We start from the raw sequence: 21265 nt of genomic DNA, 5'->3' as shown, positions 1-21265 counted from the left end.
TATTTTAAAAGCTAATGAAGTTGCAAATCAACAATATAGTGTTGGACAACATAGGCCCATGGAGGATAGTGAAGAGATTCCTTGTGAAGTCCATTTTGTGTTCATTCGACAATCCTTGCTCACCATGATGAGGTGACATCTCTTTAAGGCATTTTGTCAGACAATTTGCATGCCATAAGTATGCTCCACATTCTGCACACAATTCTACCCAAACATCTTGCGGTGTATTTCTTTTTGCTTCCACTATTTACATAAATTTCAAACTCCAATGTTTGACAAAAACCGATGTGTCTTTAACCTGGTTCGAAGCTCCCATTTTGCATAGGTAAGGAATTAGCAAAGGCGTGGGGGAATTTGGCTTAATATTTTCTAATTGCATCTGCTTTAATTTTTTTTTTAAACTCTTCAACAAACCTATCATTCTATTCCATGGGTTTCTGTCACTTTGAAACATTTTGTCAGATGGTTCAAATTCCTTGTTGATGCCTTCATATCTCGCATACATGTACAACAATAATTGCCAGTATGAGATATGATAAAATCTTACCATCCTTTATACCATGATGAATGTCAATGTTGTGTTCCAAAGTTCCCATTTTGCACAGGCTGGGATGATGCAGTCAAAAGTTACAGACGATTTCATTAACCTTACCAATTGCAATCACCTAAAAATTTCCAAAATCTAGTGAAATACATTATGTGTGTATTCTACCATCATTGCAACCACCAGATGAAAATCACTTAGTTTTCATTACATCCAACAAACATTCATAACCTAGAGTTTGAAGCTCTTTCTTCCCTTTTTTTAAAATTTTATGGAAGAGGTTAAGAATGCTCCAGAATGGAGCATTTCTAACCTTCTTGACAAAAAGTGGGCCCACAAGGTTAACAAATGAGGTTAGAGATGCTATGTTTTGGAGCATTCCTAACCTTTTTGTGAGAGGTTATAAATGGGGGTTAAGAATGCTCCAAAATGAAGTATTTCTAACCATTTTTCTTGTGTTTTTGTGAAGGTTATGGTTATGGGTTAAAATGCTTGAAAATGGAGCATCTTTAACCATTTCTTTCAAACATTATGACCTTGACTTCCAGAAACCATCGACCATGGAGAAGAATAAAGGAGAGATGAAAATGACATTCTAGACAACTTTTTCCCTCAAATGGCCACAATATTAAAATAATCTAAAATATTAAATTATTTATTTAAAAAATAATTTAAATATTTTAAATTTAATGCTCATGCTTGAGAAAAACGACCATATCTTCCAAACAGTAGGGATTTAACTCCTAAAATTTGAAACATGTGTTGATGGTAGGGAAATGAGCCAAGTAAATCATTTTCTCCTCATGAAGAATTATAAAATGAGAGATTTTAATCATTTCTAGGAAAGAGACACCAAAAAATGAAGGATTAACATACAATAAAATATGAGCTTGGTTCAAGTGAAAGTTGGCCACGTGATACAAAATGATGCTTAGATCTTGACTGTCAACTGATTTCCCTCAATTTGTGTTAATTTTTAAAATTCTTCTATTTTTCATATTTTGACTAGCAATGACCTTGGACAACGTGCTCATTACTTACGCATAAACACCTATTGGATCTTTACTCTACACTGAGACTAATTTGAATTTCAATTTTAAAGGTATGCCAAATATAGGTGCAACAGCTGGCTCTGACTGGGGACAAGGACTGCAAAGGATGCAGGATGAACCCAAAATCTCTGGTTTCTCAGACTAGTGCACAATTCATTGGGTCAGAGTCAAGAGAGATGAAAGACAAAAAACATGCAGAAGACAGGAAGGACGAAAACATGAAGGAAAGAAAAATCCTTCACTACAAATCAAAACTAGGACAAATACAAAAACCTATTTATCCTATGTACATGGACAAATGACAATCCACCCTACTGATTATAAAGTTTCAAATGTTGTCTGCTATAAGGAAGGGGAAAATGTATTCCATCCATATATGCCAAGTAGATTCAATTTTCACCGCAAACCTGCCTGATTTGAAAAGGCCCTCTCCAAAGTGAATCAAACTTACCATGCATTCCCTTTGGCTCTCTTCGTTTATCCCATAACAAAACCAAGTTGCCAACGCGGAATGATCTTTCTCTTGCTCTTCTATCAAACAATTCATTAACTCACATTTGGTGTTCTCTAATTCTATCGACCACTGCCTCTCTTTGTTGTTCCATCTTGGTCAAATACAATACTCGCTTTTCTAATGCATCTTTGAATTCATAATTCCCCAAAACTTCCTGAAATTTAAGAAAAGATAACTCCAACAGAATAGGCAACTTTGCTTCTGTTCCATAAATTATTTCAAAAGGACATAACCTGATAGCTCTTTTCTTTGTGGTGCGATCAGCCCATAATGCCTCATACAAATGTTTATGCCATGTTCTTTGATTTTCATCAACTAGCTTCCAGAGAATAGTAATTATATTCTTATTACTGGCTTGAGCTTGACCATTTCCCTGTGGGTAATAGTTAGATGCATGAGAGAGAATGATTCCATATTTGTAACAAAAAGATGATATCTCATGGGAAGAGAAATTGGTAGCATTATCGGTGACAAACTACCTCTGATGTTGTTTGTTTCACTGGAACAGCCTTGACCCACTTAGTAAAATAATTCATAGCTAACGGGATATAAGTGTGATTTGCACTAGAGTGAGGATGAATAGGACCAATGAAATCCAAACCCCATTGTTGAAAAGGCTCCTCTATGATCACTGGCTTTAATGGAAAAGCAACAAGTTGTACTTTTCCTTTAAATTGCTAACATGTGTCACATTTCTTCACCCACTCATCAGCATCCCTGAACATCCGAGGCCAATAGTAACAATTTCTTAGTATCTTGTATGTCATTACTGAGGAAGAGAAATGCCCATGCTTCATTATGAAAGAACTTAATAACCTTCTCTCTTTGCTCTTTATCCACACATCTCAGGAAAGTGCCATCGATTCCCTATTTGTACATAACATCACCCCAGATGATATATTTGGTTGCCTTCAACTTGGTGGTCCTTTTCTCCATAGGGGTGAGGTGAGCTGGACATTCTCCATATGTGAGAAAGTAGGCTATATTAGTGAACCAATCATCTATGGTGCTAATGAACAAAACTAAAGGCAATTCAAACTCTGAAATAACTTCTCCTTTAACTTCTCCTTCTGGCATATTTTCAGCCAACAACTTGCATAATCCTCGCCCTCGAACAAGCTTGGTAGGTTTGATGTCAGTTTCATACTCCTGAACTTTTGCAATCCAAAAAGTTATTTTGCTTAATCCAATCTCATGTTGAGTAAGAATATTCTTCACAGCAGTATCTAGAACATATACATTAGACTGTGAATTCAAAATATAGAAACGAAATTGCTTCACAGCCTTCACCATGGCAAAAGCTTACTTTTCAAAAATAGAATACTTCAGTTCGTGTTTCTTCAAAGGAATGCTCATGAAAGCAATTGGCACCTCAACATTATCATTATGATGTTGAGTTAAGATTGCAGACAATATGGAATCTGAAGCATAGCAGTAAACATTAAAATCCTTGTTGAAGTTTGGATACATTAACGTGGGCGCATCTGCTATAGCTGACTTGATTTGATTGAATGCTTGATTTCCTTCCTCTGACCATTTGAAAACCACATTACCTTTCATCATCTCAACAATTGATTTTGTGATCTCGAAAAAATCTGGGATGAATTTCCTTATGAAATTGATTTGGCCAAAGAACGAGCGAACTCTAGGCTTACTAGAAGGTAACTGCAACTGTTGAATAGCTTTGACTTGCTTAGGGTCGATGTGGATCCCTTCCTTTGCAACGATGTGACCCAACAACTTCCCTTCGGTCACTCCAAAAACTGATTTCTTTGGATTCAAGAAGATTCCTTGTTGTGTACATCGCTGCAACACGCATTTAAGATGATATGCATGCTCTTTTCATTTCTTGGAAAAGACAGTCAAATCATCCAAATAAACAACTACAATCTTGTTTCTTAAATGACCAAAGGAGAGATCCATCACACACTAAAAAGTGGCACCAGCATTAATCAAACTGAAAAGCATTCGGTTGTAAGCAAAAGTTCCCCATGGAATAGTAAAAGCAGTCTTGTGTTGATCCTCTTGATCCACACTGATTTGATTATAACCAAAAAAACCATCAAGCATGGACATCATTTCAAATTCAGAAACAGTTTGAAGAAGATGATCAATGACTGGAAGAGGATAATTATCTTTAAGAAACGCTTGATTTAGATTGCGAAAATCAACACAAATTATGATCTCCCCATTTTTCTTTCTAACAGGAACTATGTTTGCCACCCATGTAGAATGATGAATTGGATAAATTATTTTTGCCTTTAGCATTTTATCCACTTTTGCAAAGATTGCATCCAATATCTTTGGATTGAATTGCCTCTGCTTTTGCCTGAATTGACTTGAATTAGGTTTGAGAGAAATTTGATGCTTGAATTCACCATTGAAATATACACAAATCAAACAACATTGGTACTAAAGAAAACAAATATTACAAGCAAATTAGTTGAAGAAACCTTGATGTCAAATCGTCTCAATTGCTCATATCATTGTTGGCTTGTTATTGAAAGAGTACAAGTGTACTTATAGAAAGAACAAGGATGTACAACAATTGATGAGAGGAGAAGACATGAACTCTGCTGGATAACAAGGTGTCTGCAAAATGGGTGATGTAGCATGCACCAAACACACAAAGATTACAAAACAAAACCTCCATTTATCAGGTAATCTAAAAAAAGCTAGTAAATGGGTGTTGCAACTTGTACCAAAACTTTGATATGAGATTGCAAGATGGGTGCTATAGTAACACCAAGAACAAACAATAAGGAAGCCACATAAGGCCCCTCTGAGATGTCAAATAATTCCATGTTAATATCTTTATGTTTATGTTTACAACTAGGAGATGTCCTTAACAAAAATGCATGTGTTCCAAGCCAGGAAGAATACAATCTTTAAGCAAGGAAGAGATATTTGTGAACGAGATGTCTTGCAACAAGTGTAAGGGATCCTTATTGATCAAGGATACATGACTATAGGGGGAGGAAGAGATCTTTGCCTAAATATAGCTTCCTCCAAGAGGAGATCTTTAATAAAGATGGCATCTTCAACTAAAAGGGGAAGGAGATCAAGGATACACACCTTCCCAATTTCTAGAAGAGGGGATCTTGATGAAGGATTGCACACTTTATATCACTAAGGAAAGATCATTAAAAGATATATAGTTTTAGGCAAGGAAGAGGTCCTTGATTCTATATGTAGACACCTAAAATTATCCTATCTAATTAAATAAATACTTTATTTATTTAATTATTTTATCCTGAGTTTTCTATTAATTTAATAAATCTTTATTTATTTAATTAATTCATTAATCCTCTTCTAAGCCTTTCCTCATTTAAATAAATACTTTTATTTATTTAAATAATTTTTTTTCTTAAACTAAATAAATTTTTTATTTATTTAATTGATCCCACTTCCTCTATTAATTAAATAAATCTTTATTCATTTAATTAATTCATTAGCTTTTTCTACCCATGACACATGTCATGCATCTCTTAATTCTTCTCTTACTTGCCCTCTCATTATTTAATTATTTCCTCTACCTACCCTTTAATCCTAGCCGACCATTTATCTTTACATCTCTCAATCTTATCCCTCCATTTCCTAAAGTGTCTTCTATATAAGAGGATATTCTCCTTCATTACCAACCCTAATGACATAATTAAGCCTTCTTGTGATCAAGCTATCAACCACATTTCCGTTCTTTATTGAGCTCTTGTGAACACATAAAATCTGAGAGCAAATATATCAAACAAGATCAATGGAGATAGGAAGAAATGGAGATTGAAACCCTACTTGACATGTGAATGGTAATATTGCTTTATTATGTTTGTTTGCATGGTCTTAGGTATCTTCGATTGTGTATGGTGGATCATTTTCATTGTTAGGCTAAGGTTTTGTGGTTGATCTTTGTTAGTCTTTCAATATTGTTGTTTTCACTACCCATTTTTACTGTATACATTTTGGCATGCTTGGTGGGACTCTTGTCCCTTTTTATTTTGACATCATGTTTGCAGATTTTGTGTTTTTAAAAGTTGCAGGTTCGGCATTGTGACGATTCTCCATTTTTTTGCGTCTGCGATAGATCTGACCGCGTCTCCATTTTTTTTTTGCGTTTGTGACTTCTTTTTCTACGTTTTTTATTTTTTGTTGTTTTTGTAGATCTGTAATCTTAAAGTTACATCTGTGAAGCATCTAATCAAGTTTTTGTTTTCTTTTCACATTTGCATTGCCTTTTGTCACATTTTTGTTTTGCAAGTTTTCCAGGGTGTAGGTTTCTGGAGTTGCATCTGTGAGTTCTATTGTTGCGTCTATGCCCAGATCTTGCATTTATGCAGGTTTCTATCACGTCTGTGTTCAACTGTATGTTTTGCACGTCTCAGATCTAAAAATTGCATCTTTGTTCTATCATTCTGCATTTGTGATATGCTTCTACGTCTACATCTGGTATAGTTGCGTCTATGTTTTTTATTTTTGCATTTTTGCTTTCATTTAGGGTTTTTTAATTTGGTTTTTGGGGCTAAGCTCTTTTCATTTGACTAACAAAGTGGTGCAGCTATTTAAAAAGGAGAAAAATGTCTTGTCAAAGGCCCCTATTTCACAAAGTCTTTTGGATCTAAAATTTTACCTAACTTGTGTGCTTGTAGGAGGGGTATCATTTCAAAACTACTAACAAGTTTGGTGCAGGACCGTTGGAAAAGATTTGATTTTGAGATTGCTTGCTTTGTCTTCTTTAGATTAGCAAACACTTCAATTGGTGTTCTAAAATTAACGAGTGTCTTTTGTGTCTTGAGCAATACGCTCTTTTTGTTTTACCTTTTAGAGGGCCTACCTCCTGAGTAGCCCATAAGGCCAAGTGAGAGGGAACAACCCAAGTGGTAATGGGTTAAATCCAATCTCTTCCAAGCCACTATAAATAAAACTATTTCTGACAAAAGTTGCAAGCAATAGGTGTTACATGCTGCTATAACGATATTATGACTCCCCATAAACCCTATAGAGCGCAACCTCTATAGGTTGGGAGGCCTTCCATTTAATGGAGCATAACACACTGCTAATTATAGCCACCCGAACGGATGCCCTTACTAGACACCTTTAGTGTTAGAAGCCAAAAACCTTCTAGTTGTTGGCATAGGAAGTTGTACCTCTGAAGTGGCTCGCATTCTTATGGTTCTTAGTAGAGATACAAAGTTCACGATGGGGCATTTTCATGGGGACTGGTGCTTGGCTCCCTCGGAGAAGTGAGTATCGAGGGTGGAGCCAATGGGGTCAGGCATCTAAGTATCCAGTCTGAATTGCATAGCTCGGGGTAACCCCCAAAGTGAGATTCAACAATTATTGTCCCAACCATCCCTAGGATTTGTGCTTGCATGATCAAAACACTCTAACATTTTCAAACAAAACAAAGAAACATTGTGTCTACAGTGTTTTCAAGTGTATGCAAAAACATTTCACATTATATTTCACATTTGGAAACATTTTTGATTAAAAATATTTCACAATTGGAAACATTTTTTATCCTTTGGACAAAAACACTTTCAAACATTGAGTCTTCATTGTTATTGTGTCCTCTAGCCACGAAAAGAGTAAAAAACATAGAGATTTGGTCACATTAAACAACTTCACAATCAGACAGATTTATACAAAGTATCAAAAAATGCATATGTGACTGTTAAAATCACGTCTGTGTTCATAAATTGTATCTGTGCAGTACAAAATTGTGTTTGTGTCCTACAACAAAATATCAGCAAGAAATTGTCACATTTTCAGAAACTATGTCTCTATTAGTTTAAACCACGTCTATGTTGATTAATCACATATGTGTAGAGCAGAATTGCGTCTTTGACTTTCAAGCTAAAATTGTCATTATCACCAAAAAAATGCATCTGTATTTACTATAACTGTGTTTGGGATCATAAATCACTTTTGGGTTTACTTAAATTGCACCTGTGTTCAGAACTAATAAATTGCAAAAGATTTGTCAAGAGAAAAAAGGAACTAAGTTTTCAAATTCAAAGAGCTTCTAAGACTTCTTCCTATAGGGCTTCATTCTTCAGTCAACTTGTCTTGATCACACAAATTCAATCATTTTCCTTCACTTGTATTTCCCTCATACATCTTTTTCTAAATTTGACTCAAAAGTTTACTTTGCTTGTCCTCATCAAACTTTGCAAACATACTACAAAACAACACTAGGTGATTCTTGTATCAAGATCTATCATCTTAGGGTCTCATTTGGTCTTCTTGAGTCAAGGTCAACTTCCCTCATCAAGAGATCCATCATCTCTTTGGAAGCCATGCCTTACTCTCAAACATACATACTTTGGTCTTACATTCTTGGACATTGCAAGTTTACCCTAGATTCATCTACATTTCATACACATCTTGGTCTTCCATAGTCTTTGCATTTTCATCTTACCTTTCATTTTGGTCAAGACTTTAGTCTATGGTTGAAACCCATTCCCAAAGGTCTAGAAGGGAAGCCGAAGAAGATTTAAGGTCTTTAAACATGAGTACTTATGAGTTTGATGGAGATAAATTTTATAATCCATTTGACAATCGCAGTAATATACCAAACAATGACAACAATGACAATAACAATGATAATGGCAATGACAATGCATCTGTGGATTCTGCAGAAGTTGAGGAAACTAGCATGGATTCCCATTTTAATAAATTATTTCAAGAAATCATCAAGAGGGATAGACAATATTTCCTACAAGTCATGACACAAAGTGGAACAAGATTACCCCATGATTTTGATATGTCGCAAATTTTGGAGGATGATACAAATCAAATAAATTAAGTTAATACAAGACAAAGGAGGCCTAATAATGGTGGTAATAAGTGAGAGAATCTTGTGCTTGAACCACCTTCCTCCCTATTTTAAAAACCTGAAATTCCAAATACATACACTCATTCTCATGCCAGTTATGATAGAACCTCTCATGAATAACCCCATAGTCATCCTTTCCTATGGAGAAGAACTACCACTATGCATGACCATGATGATACCCAAGACCATACCAATGCATACAATTACACTCAAGCAAACATTCAAAATCATGACTCAAGGAGACCACGTGTCAGATTTGGGGGCAATACTGAAGATCACTCTTATGATACCTCCCATCTTCATGGTCATGACATGTATCGACTGACCTAGTGCTCCTCATTACAACACCATACCAAGTGGTCCATATGCAAGCTAAAACTATGTCCCTCCTCCATATGAATGCATCTATGATCAATACCATCAATATATGCACTATATCCCTCCTCCTCCACTCGATGCTCAGGCATGGGACTAGCTCAAAGAGAAAAGACACCACCCAAGAATGACTTGCAACAACAGATTAGGGATTTAGAAAAGCAAATGGCAGACATGAATACACCAAAGCAACAATACACAATGAAGGACATGTGTCCTTACCCATTTGATAGAGTCATTCCAATTCCTCCAATTCCTCCAATTCCTCCATTCCCTCCACATTTTGTGACACCAAAGTTTGATAAGTACAAAGGCAAAGGGGAGCCTAAGGCACACATAAGATAGTTTTTCACAACTTGCATCGAGGTAGCAGGAGAAGAAACCTATTTGATGAGATTATTCCCTCAAATTTTAGGTGAACAAGAAATGGAATGGTTCTCCCAACTTCCACCTAGAATTAAGTCATGGAGTGATCTAGTAGAGGCTTTATAAAACACTTCTCATATGACATTGAAATAGATGTGTCAGTAGCTACCTTGTGCAATACTAAGCAAAAAAACAAGGAATCCTTCTCTTCATTTTTACAACGATCGAGAGGTCTTGTTAGTCGATACTCTTGTGATGTCCCAAAAAAACAAATGGTAGAAATGTTTACTCAAAACATCCACAAGGATGTCATATATGAGCTGAGAAAGGCTTTTTTGTCTACCTTCAAAGAGGTCATTGAGAAAGGATTGGCAACAGAGAAAGTCCTTATTGAACAAGGTGTCATTAAAATATTCAAAGAGAACAAAGAGGAATCAAATGGGAAAGACAAACCCCATTTTTGGAACAAGAATAAGAACACAGTTAGTGATGGGGTAGTAGATGCAAATGTTGTGAAACCTAAGATTAATTTCCCTGGTGACAGTTCTTCTAATACGAAAGATCAAGTGAACAATCAAAGGCAATCAAAACCCCAAAGAAAGTACACTCCGTTAGGAGAATCGATTGAAACAACATTCAAGAAGTTAATGGCAAACAAGCTCATAACACTACCAAATAATGCACCATATGAGCCTAAAGTAAAACCAAATTGGTGGAATGATGATGAATATTGCGAATATCACAAGAGAAAAGGGCATCTAACTAGCAATTGTCACAGATTGAATAATATCATACAAGATCTCATTAATAGAGGCGACATAGAAGTTGATGGTCATACCTCCAATGAAGAGCATGTGATGTTCAAGGAGCCATTCCCTAAACATGACAAGGGAAAATCCAAAACTACAGATAATCAAGCTAATTATACCAAGACGACCTATGATTATGATTCTACTATTAATCACATTTCAATGGACAATCACGTTTCTACTATCATTATAAAGGATAAAACTCCTGAAGGTTCTACCCAAAGGAGTAAAGTTGTTTTAAAAGGCATTGGACCATCTTATTCATCCTCTAAAGATGAAACCTCTGAATGTAATGTCACAACCCCTCGAGGTAAAGTCACCTTGCAAGGCGTTCCATCCAATACCACAGCCTCTTCATCCACAAAGAATGAGTATGACATTATAGATCAACTAGGGAAAACACCCACCCTCATTTCCATCCTTGAGATTTTACACATATCTATCGCACATAAAGCCATCCTTGATAAGACTTTGAGAGAGACCTCTATACCCACTGATTTGAATGTGGACCAGTTTCAAGCCATGGTGGGATACCTTTATGTTCTGCTTACCCTTACATTCACAGAAGCCGATGATGCATCCATAACCCAGCCTCATAATGCACCTCTACATATTGAAGCCTTTATCTATAAAAACCGAATAAAATGAGTCTTGATAGATGGAGGAGCGGGTCTAAACATTTGTACATTTAATACTATTAAACAATTGGGATATTCTAAAAAGGTTGTGAATTCTACACATGCAATCACCATTAAAGCATATGATGATGAAGAGTGTTCATCCAAGGGTACAACCACCTTACCTCTCAGAGTTGGGCCAGTAAGAAAAGATGTGGTATGTCAAGTCCTTGATTTGGAGCTCACATACACTATACTCTTGGGACGCTCATGGATTCATGAAATGAGAGTTGTTCCTTCTACATATCACCAATGTATCAAGTTCCCACATAATGGAGTTGAAGTGACCATTAATGGTGACCCGAATCCATTCATATATTGCAATAACCTATAACCAAGATCAGAGATAATAATTCCAATTAATAGAGAAGCAACTCCATCATCAGCATATGTGGATCCGGAATCATTAAAACCTTCCACATCAAAACAAGTAGAGCTAAAAGAAAAATTCAAGGTTAAAGACATGGGATGTGGTGAGTATATCTTTCATGTTTATCAACTCCCACTATCTCCTAAGACATTTAGCTAACATGAACAACCTACTAACAATTTGTAATATCAAGGAATTGGGTGTGAACCACCTAGTGTTGTGGCTACTAAGTTTGAATGCAAATCTCCTCTAGTGGTGCAAGCAACTCTTGATATCAATAGTCCTAAGAGTGGTTCCAATAAATAATCTATTGAATATATCGCCAACCCTCTTGAGAACCCATATAGCCTTATTATTTCATTCATCCACTCCATTTCCACTCCTCTCCCAGACTTGGATCAACAAGAATCAGAAAGGCCCTTACTCATTGGGGATAAAAAATCAAGCTATGAAAAGAAAAATCTAAAAGTCAAAAATAAAGAAAAGGCCTTTAATCCAAATCAAAATCAAAAGCTATTGGACTTTGAAAAAATCAAGGTCAAGGATAAAAATCCTATGAAAGAAAAAGAGCAAAAGATGATCTCCCCTAATATCAAAATAACTGGGGGGAAAAGTTCTACAATTTTAAGTCAAAAATCATACTTGTTGATCCTAAGTCTCCATCATGTCATGATACTTTCACTTCTTTTCACAATCACAAGCCTTCATCGCTCATCCACTTGTTTAGAACATCCTTTCCCTTCTAGTGATACATCATGGACCTTTAATGGAGCTTCTTCGAGGGACTTTGTTATCAGGGATGCCAAAACTTCTTTAGGTGACACACATACAGACTTGTGTAGTCCACACGCTAGTAATTCTATATTTGTTCCTTTATCAAGGAACATAGTCACTCGAGCTACACATCATTCAGTCAAGGAACAATGCAGCTACAATCATAACGTAAAGCCTCTAACATTTGAGGTAGGTGACTTAGTATTGAGAGAGAATCCTAAAAATCAGCATGACCAAGAAAAGAAGGGCAAGTTCGAGCCCAATTGGCTTGGTCCTTATGTCATCACAATAGTCTATGGATCATGTGCATATCAGCTTTCAACACTAGATGGAGAACCTTTGGAGGATCGTATCAACAGCATGCACCTTCGCAGGTTTTACACACAGCTTTTCAGAGTATCCTAATATCAAAAATACAAAAAAAATCATAGAAATAAAAAAATCGTTACTTGGTGAAAACCTGGCAAATTGGTGCCTTGTGACACAAAAAAATTAAAAAATCAAAAAAAGTAACAAGAAATAAATCCCTCCAACAGTGAAAACCACTTTGGTGGTGCCCTGGGCAGGTACCATGGTGAAAACCAGGTTACCGACGCCATGTGTAGAGACGTTTCTCCTCCCTCCTTTAGGATTCAATCTCACCCCTTCACTTTGCACACACTCACAGTCTATCCATCCATAATAAATTTACCCATTCCCATCATGGCTTGTTATTGATATACCTAAGATTGGTTAGCCATTCGTAATAAACCTTTCCCTTTTCACCCCTTTCCTTCCATAATAAATTAGGTCCAATCTGCAACTGGGGCAAAATCCTAAATCTAGTGATGGAAGTGGTACCCTGAGCATCATATGTTTTGAGGAGCATCGTCTTTTTGTTCCTCCTTTTTGCGCACAATCCGCAATAAGAGGTCACTTGCATCACCAATCCGCAATAAATTTTTGATCTTCTTCACAATAAAGTATCAGTTTCATGGATTCAGTCAGCTTTAGATAAAACACAAGCAGCAGTGGGCTTTCAACAAATCAAATCTTCCAGCAGACTTTGGCAACAACATGGTTTTCAGCATGATCTATCCTTTATAAGGATGAAAACATTTTGACCAAATGAAAAAAATATGTGGCAAGAAACACAAATAACTTGAAGATTTCATTGTGTGTTGGTGTCAAGTTTTGGTTATCTTTTGATTTCATTTTTTTGTAACATGTCTTTTAGCTTTTCCGGGATATCTCTGACTAGAGATTCTATCTCCAGTATGTCTTTAACTAGAAAGGTGAGGATGGGATATGATTCACCTATTTTTTTGTTGTCTATGGATTATCTCTTAGTAATACTATGACTCATCCAAGGATATGAGGACACTATGAGTCTAGTGTGAATTGAGGCATTCCTTTGTTGTGACTATCTAATCTCCATGCAAATAGGTACAATGACTTTTTGGGTCGAACCTATACCTCGATTGTCATAACCTATTTTCCATAATAAAGCTCAATGGTGATAAAGCACAAGAAGCTCTTTCACATCCATATCTTATACCTTCCATCCCCCTTTCTTGATTTAACTCTGTTGTCCTTCCCTGAGTTCATGTAGCCCTCTATCACATGACTGAGTATATAATAACACACCAAAAATATCTGCATTTCATGTAGTATTCACCTGCATTAGCACATTTTTGCATATCTCATTTCATGCATACATATAGAAATCATAATCACATTACATTCTACACACATCACTGATTAGCATGTCATATATACATTTGCATTCTCATCATGTAAATAATTATAGAATGATAATAATCATACATTCATCTACATGTAGTACATCTACATTTGCATGACATATAAAATAGAAAAAGAAAAAAAATATATTGCATTTCATCATGTGCATATTTGTATTCATATCATAAGTATCATAAAATCATCATTAAACATATAGAAGCATCACATAGAATACATGCATATAGTTGTCGTAAGGATGGATCATCTCATATATATATCAAAAAATAATCAGTGTCATGATATAATGATGTCAATATCTCATCAGGCTACAAAATCACCCGAAGGTGTCTACATCATCATACAAAATACTGATACAAAATAGAATCTAAAAGAGCTATGATGAACTCCCCCCCTCAGAGCCAGCTAGCCTCAAAGGAATCTGAGCTCTCGAAGCCCCTGCTCTAGGATCACCCCCTCTATCTCCCCCTTCTGGTGGTGTGGGTGGACCCATAACTCTGCCACTGGATGCCTGCCGTCTGTCTCTCCCCCTGTGGTAGTCATCCTAAAAGCTCTCCTGAAGCTCCTAACCCTCAACTTTGGAGGAACAGCTACATAGTACAGATCTCTCCAACAAGCTATCTCCTCTCCTGCCCATAGGACATATGCATATCCAACCCCCGTGTCCTTAACTTCTCTCCTACCTTCCCTCAGTGCCTCCTCAGCCTCAGTGTACCTCTGGATGGCCTAATACCTCTCCCTCTGCATCTCTACTAACTGTCGCTTCAATAGAGTCATGTCTCTCTCGAGATCCTTGATCTCATCAGCCTATCTTGCTGCAATATTTGACAGCACCAGCAACTCATCCTCTTCCTCATATCCACCCTGAGCACCCTCCTCCTTCATATCTTGTCCACCAACCTTTAGGACCTATCGTCCTCTACCCCGCGATGGTCTCCCTACATGTGGATCCTATCTCTCCTCAACCCTTTCTCCAGCATCCCTCTATCCACCTCTGCCCCTCACCACCCTCCTTGTTTCTCCTCTCCTCCATCTCCACCCACCCCTATCCTCATCATCCTCATCATCGTCATCCTTCATTGCCACGGGCTCATCTGGATCTGTCAACCTTGGTACTGGATGTGTTGCAAAATAAGCATCATACTCCACATCTATACCTACATCCACTACATCCCTCAATAAATCCCAAGGCATCGGTACCATCTGCTCAAATTGTGTCAGTACATCATCATAGGACAAAATTGGCCTCCAGTGAGCCTACTCTCGCACTGTCCATGCAAACTTGCTAGATCCCTGAGGCATCCTCTACTACAACCCAAACTGCCTGCACACTCTATCAATCATATGCTTGTCTAGTATATAAGGTGTCTGCCCAATCAGATACCTGCTCCTTAAAACATATGGTAGCTCTGTGGCGTCCTCCTCCCAATCCTCACAGTCAAGATAGGGTCTCCATATGACATTATCTATGTCATCTATAACCCGTCTCCAATAGTCCACCTTCCCATTCCATTGCTGGGAAGTGATCATAGTGTATGAGTATGCATAGGATTGTCCATACCCTCTCCCTCTAAAGTGAACGGGTCTATTCATTGCAATGTGCTCATATGACCACACATGTAATAGAGTCACTCCACAACCTAACCCGTAGCCACTGAGATACACAAATTGGTGAAGCTCATGATATAAATGTACTAATACACATGGACCCCATGCATATATAGTATGTTGTATCACCAACGTCTCTAGAGCCCTCCCCTAGCCAACAACCATACCCCATGTCGCCCTGTGTGGACATAGGTAATCAATAATCACCCCTCCAACTAATGTTGATATCCTGCATACAGTAGCTAGCATAACATCCCGGTTGAGACGACCCAATCTCATCTCTAGCTCTATGTCCCCAAAGATTCATCTCAGTGCATCCATGTCTCCCTCTCTATCATACAGCACCAGCTCACTGTGGATCGGTATCCTCATAATCCTATAAACATCCTCTAAAGTGACTGACATCTCGCTAGTTGGCAAATGAAATGAACAAATCTTAGAGTGCCATCTCTTTGATAGAGCAGTCAGTAATCCTCTATTCACTTGAATCTCAGGCAGACACATGATGTGTCTCAATCCCATACCCTCGAAAGTTGCCCACTCCTCAAAGGTCAACTCTATTTGTAACCTCTGTGTCACAGGGAATCTCTCCCGTGACTCTATCTGGGGCAAGTACTCCTGCATCCAACCAAGCCAATCATGTCAATCCTAGTTGCACTCATGTCCATCACATAGTGCTTTTTCTATCCTAGAGCTTATGTCTATCACATGGTGCTACATCCTAGTCTATATGTTCATCACATTGCACTTGATCCTATTTAGGGCACGTGCTTGAGTGTATCCTCTTAGCAACTTATCCAATTGGCAACGTATGTTCATCACATAATTGTCAAATCTAACATATCTCTCAGTTTGTCTTCCCTAGGGCACCTGCTTGAGTGTATCCTCTCATCAGCTTATCCAATCGACAGCGTATGTTCATCACATAACTGCCAATTTGAGCCCACTTAGACACAAATGCATTTTTTACAACGCAGATGTGATTTTCATCAACCTAGACGTGATTTATTTCCCTAGATGTGCCACTGTCCTACATAAACGTGCCTTTATGACATAGACGTGCCTTCTACACATAGACACATCCATACTAAACTCAGACACGATTACATTCATAAACGTGACTAAACCCAACCTAGACACACCTATCCTACCTAGACGTGCCTGGCACTAACTTAGACACATTCCTAGTGCAAATATCAATTTTGCATTTTTATTTATCTACCCTAAAGTGCATTAATGACAGCAATAAATGCAAAAATGTACAAAGTGGCTTCGAGGTTCTTACCGGCTCACCCACGTCGTCTAGTCTCTGATATCACCAGACTCAATCGAATCTGTGAACTCTATCCATCATCATTGACTACTTTGATTGCTCTAAGCTCTCTCTACACTCTGATCTCTTAAGTGTGTGATGCAAATGAGGATTTTTTTCCTTGTGGTCCTATCATATAGGCTACTTAACCCTAGTCTCCCATGTCAACCTCTTCTTCCTGCGTGACCTTGTCACCCTATCTTGGCATTCCTTTCTAGCCTTTCTTTATTTTTGAGAGATTGTCAGTGATTTTTTCAAACATTTTCATTCAATCTCTCAAGGGGGCATATCATTCCCATCATGGGGCAACTTTGTATCAGTATATCTTATCTTCTTTCAGCCAACGCAACAAGATGCATTGTCTCAAAGAGCGACAAAATGTAGACACCTAAAATTGTCCTATCTAATTAAATAAATACTTTATTTATTTAATTATTTTATCCTAAGTCTTCTATTAATTAAATAAATCTTTATTTATATAATTAATTCATTAATCCTCTTCTAAGCCTCTCCTCATTTAAGTAAATACTTTTATTTATTTAAATAATCCTTTTTCCTAAATTAAATAAATATTTTATTTATTTAATTGATCCCACTTCCTCTACTAATTAAATAAATCTTTATTTATTTAATTCATTAGCATTTTCTACCCATGACACATGTCATTCATCTCTTAATTCTTCTCTTACCTACCCTCTCATTATTTAATTATTTCCTCTACCTACCCTTTAATCCTAGCCGATCATTTATCTTTACACCTCTCAATATTATCCCTCCATTTCCTAAAGTGTCTTCTATATAAGAGGATACTCTCCTTCATTACCAACCCTAATGACAAAATTAAGCCTTCTTGTGATCAAGCTATCAACCACATTTCCATTCCTTGTTGAGCTCTTGTGCACAGATAAAATCTGAGAGCAAATACATGAAACAAGATCAATGGAGATTGAAACTCTACTTGACATGTGAATGGTAATATTGCTTTATTTTGTTTGTTTGCATGATATTAGGTATCTTCATTTGTGTATGGTGGATCATTTTCATTGTTAGGCTAAGGTTTTGTGGTTGATCTTTGTTAGTCTTTCAATATTATTGTTTTTACTATCAATTTTCACCGTATGTACACTATGCAAGGAAGGCAAACCACTTTTAAATATGCAACTCAATAAGGGGGAAGTGGATATTTGAGAAAGGAGAAATGATTTTTAAAAACTATTCTTGCTCCCCCAACATAGGGACAATAATAAATAATCTATTATGTTGCTACTCTAGTATGATTGCACATGAAATTTTACCACCATGAGTGACAATGAGCCCCCGAGAGGTAAACTACAAGTATCACATAGTGAGGATAAACATAATTGGAAACAAGTGTTATTTAGAAGGGACGTGAAAAAGGTGCCACTTATTGTCACTTTTCATTTGAATGATATTAGAATCGATAAATTGATAAATTTTACTCTTTTAAGTTAACATTTATTAGTGGAATGGCCATATATTTGATGTTACACACAAACAAAGGGATTTTCAATATTTATTTTATGTTTTCTCCCTCATTTTGGCCAAGAGATAGTAATCAATTTGGCTTGAAGAAGGTTAAACAAGACTCTCTTGTTTAGATGAAAAGTTAGGAAAAGAAGACATAGATGCATTAGACAATTGCAGATGGGATGTCAACAAAGGAGTTTGTAAACCTAAACCTTTTTAAAAAAAGGGTAATATAGATTTCTCGTGAACCTCAATAATTTTTTTCACACATCCTAAAACATGTCCATTGCATCTATGCTTAGAATCAAATATAGGTGTCGAAATGTCAGGAGGAGAGCGTACATTCTTAGTTTTAATGGGGTTAAAGTTTAAAGAGTCTCGATATTAATCAAGACATGTGTTGGAAGAAGAGGTTAGAATATATTTAGAAGAAGCTTGGATAAATTAAACACAAGAATCCTTCAAGGCTTCATACTTGGATTGGAGGACCTTATATTCTCCATTAAAGGATTGTGTAAAGTCTAATGGACCTCATTTTTTCTTAAAATTAATCATCAATAAGAAACTATGTTGCAAAAGGAATCACAGTGCTAACATCCCAATTCATCTTGAACACCATTATAAGAATTAGGACCAACCTTAATTGTGTAATTTTCATTGTCATGTGTGAATTTGATTATGTGGTGAAGGGTAGAAAGGACTGTTTGCATGACATGAATCAACGGTCTACCTAGAAGAATATTATAATTGAGAGTATCGGGTATGACATGGATAGGTGTGGGTAAAGTCACAGGTCCTACTATAATAGCTAATATGATTATACCAAGTGACTCTCTACCAACATTATCAAAGTGACAAACATAAAGAGAATTAGGTGAATGAGAGAACTATTCCAATTGATCTGATGTAATAAGTCAATGCTACAAACATTAAGGCCTATTCCATTTTAAATTAAGGTATGCCTTATCTTGTGCTCATGAATGCAAGGTTTGATCATGAGGAGATTGAGTTGACTTTGAACTTCTCAAGAAGGCAATTCATCTTGTTAGAACATAATATTATTTTTTCTAGTAGAAGGAGAGGCAACTACCTTCTGTAAAGCTTCTTGGATCAAAGCTAAAGTAACATGAACTTGTTAAACAAGATTAGGTTCCCTATCAACATGTTGAGGAAGAACATTGTTTTGATAGTTACATATGTGAACTATTGCATGATAACTATTTTGTTGTGACATTTTTTGTTTCATCTTATCCCTTCGAGTGATTTGTTTTGCATAGTTCAAGATTTAGTTGGGAGGTCTATTTGTCTTCTTGGCAACAATCACAAGTTTGGTTTGAGGTTGAGGGACATTTTGATGAATATCAACAACAATTTTAGGCTTCACGTTCATTTGTATGATTGAATGTAATATCCCCTTTTTATTTAGCCTAGAAACAGACTTAAATAATTAGAATTAAGTTGTAATTATTTAATAATATTATTAATTCCCAAGTTAAGTGACTACTTTATGTAGGCCACTTTATTATTTCCCAATGTAAAGTGATAAATTGAAGAGAAAGGGAAATATGAAGAGAGATGGAAGTTGAAATCGTGGATTTGAAGAGTTTTTGAGAAGGTTATGTAAGAATAGTGAGAGGCTAAAAGGAGAAATGTTGAATTTATTCTTTATATTCTAGCAACATTGAACAGCAAAAAAAATAGCTAAAACAAGAATATACATAACTCACTCAAATCTTCATGCGAGCCTATGAAAATCATATTGAATCATCTATACACAATTCTCTACAAACCCTTTAATCCGCAAAGTCTGATCATCAACATATAGAACAAACCAACTCACTGAATTCACTGCATCACTACCATAGACAGAGAAATATGTTGACATCAATGACAACACATCTCTCAAACATCCTCAAATATTTGTCAAGCACATATTTGCAACATACTATCAGCAATATCCAACAATCTCCCCCTTTGGGATTGATGGAAATATATGATGTGAAAAACAATCAACGACAAAGAAAATGAAAATCTCTCTCTCCCTCAAAATTCTTATGATACTCTCCTCGTAAATAGTTTTTCACATCTCTCTTCCCCTTTCACATCAATGGAAAGGGCACATATTTGCACCACAAAGCACAATAACTGACTCACAAAACTAAGTCACTAACTACTCCCCCTGAGTAGCAGCCTCTACTCATCAATCTGGATCACAAGATATGACTCTGAAATGCATCAGATTGATGCATACCAATGCATCTTAGGTCTGATCGGGGGGGAAATCACCCCTATCTTCTCTCTGAGATACTTTGAAGTATCTTTAGGCAACGGCTCGGTGAAAATGTTTACAATCTATTCCTTTATAGCCACATACTTCAATCTGACTTCCTTCTCAATTACCTTATCTCTCAAAAAGTGAAACTTGATTGATATATGCTTAGTCTTGGAATGCAACATCGAATTTTTAGAAATGTTAATTGCACTTGAATTGTCACAATAGATAGCAATAGGCTCATCATATACTACTCTGATATCCTTTAACATTTGTTGCATCCATATTACCTAATGATAATTGTTAGCGACAACAATATACTTTGCCTCTGCAGTAGATAAAGAAATTGAATTATACTTTTTACTCAACCATGAAACCAACCTTTTTCTCAAGAAAAATGCACCACCACTAGTACTTTTTTTGTCATCAACATCTCCTACCCAATCAGCATTAGTAAAAGAACTCAAAGTGAAATCATTGTCTTTAGGATACCATAAACCAAAATCAACAATTCCTTTCAAATATTTGAAAATTA

General features: G+C 36.4%; 1 protein-coding gene across 1 annotated transcript; it reads right to left on the bottom strand.

Annotated features, from left to right (window-relative positions):
• Positions 1-2147: 2147 nt before the first annotated feature.
• LOC131069226 (uncharacterized) lies at positions 2148-2646 on the bottom strand. Its single transcript, XM_058004587.2, has 2 exons — positions 2590-2646; positions 2148-2483 (listed from the first exon to the last, which is right to left on the bottom strand). The coding sequence occupies exons 1-2, from the start codon at positions 2644-2646 to the stop codon at positions 2148-2150; spliced, it is 393 nt and encodes a 130-aa protein (XP_057860570.1).
• Positions 2647-21265: the final 18619 nt, after the last annotated feature.

The sequence above is a fragment of the Cryptomeria japonica genome, chromosome 7 (assembly GCF_030272615.1).
Source record: "Cryptomeria japonica chromosome 7, Sugi_1.0, whole genome shotgun sequence".
NCBI lineage: Eukaryota > Viridiplantae > Streptophyta > Pinopsida > Cupressales > Cupressaceae > Cryptomeria > Cryptomeria japonica.
This window is presented reverse-complemented; position numbering and strand designations above follow the sequence as displayed.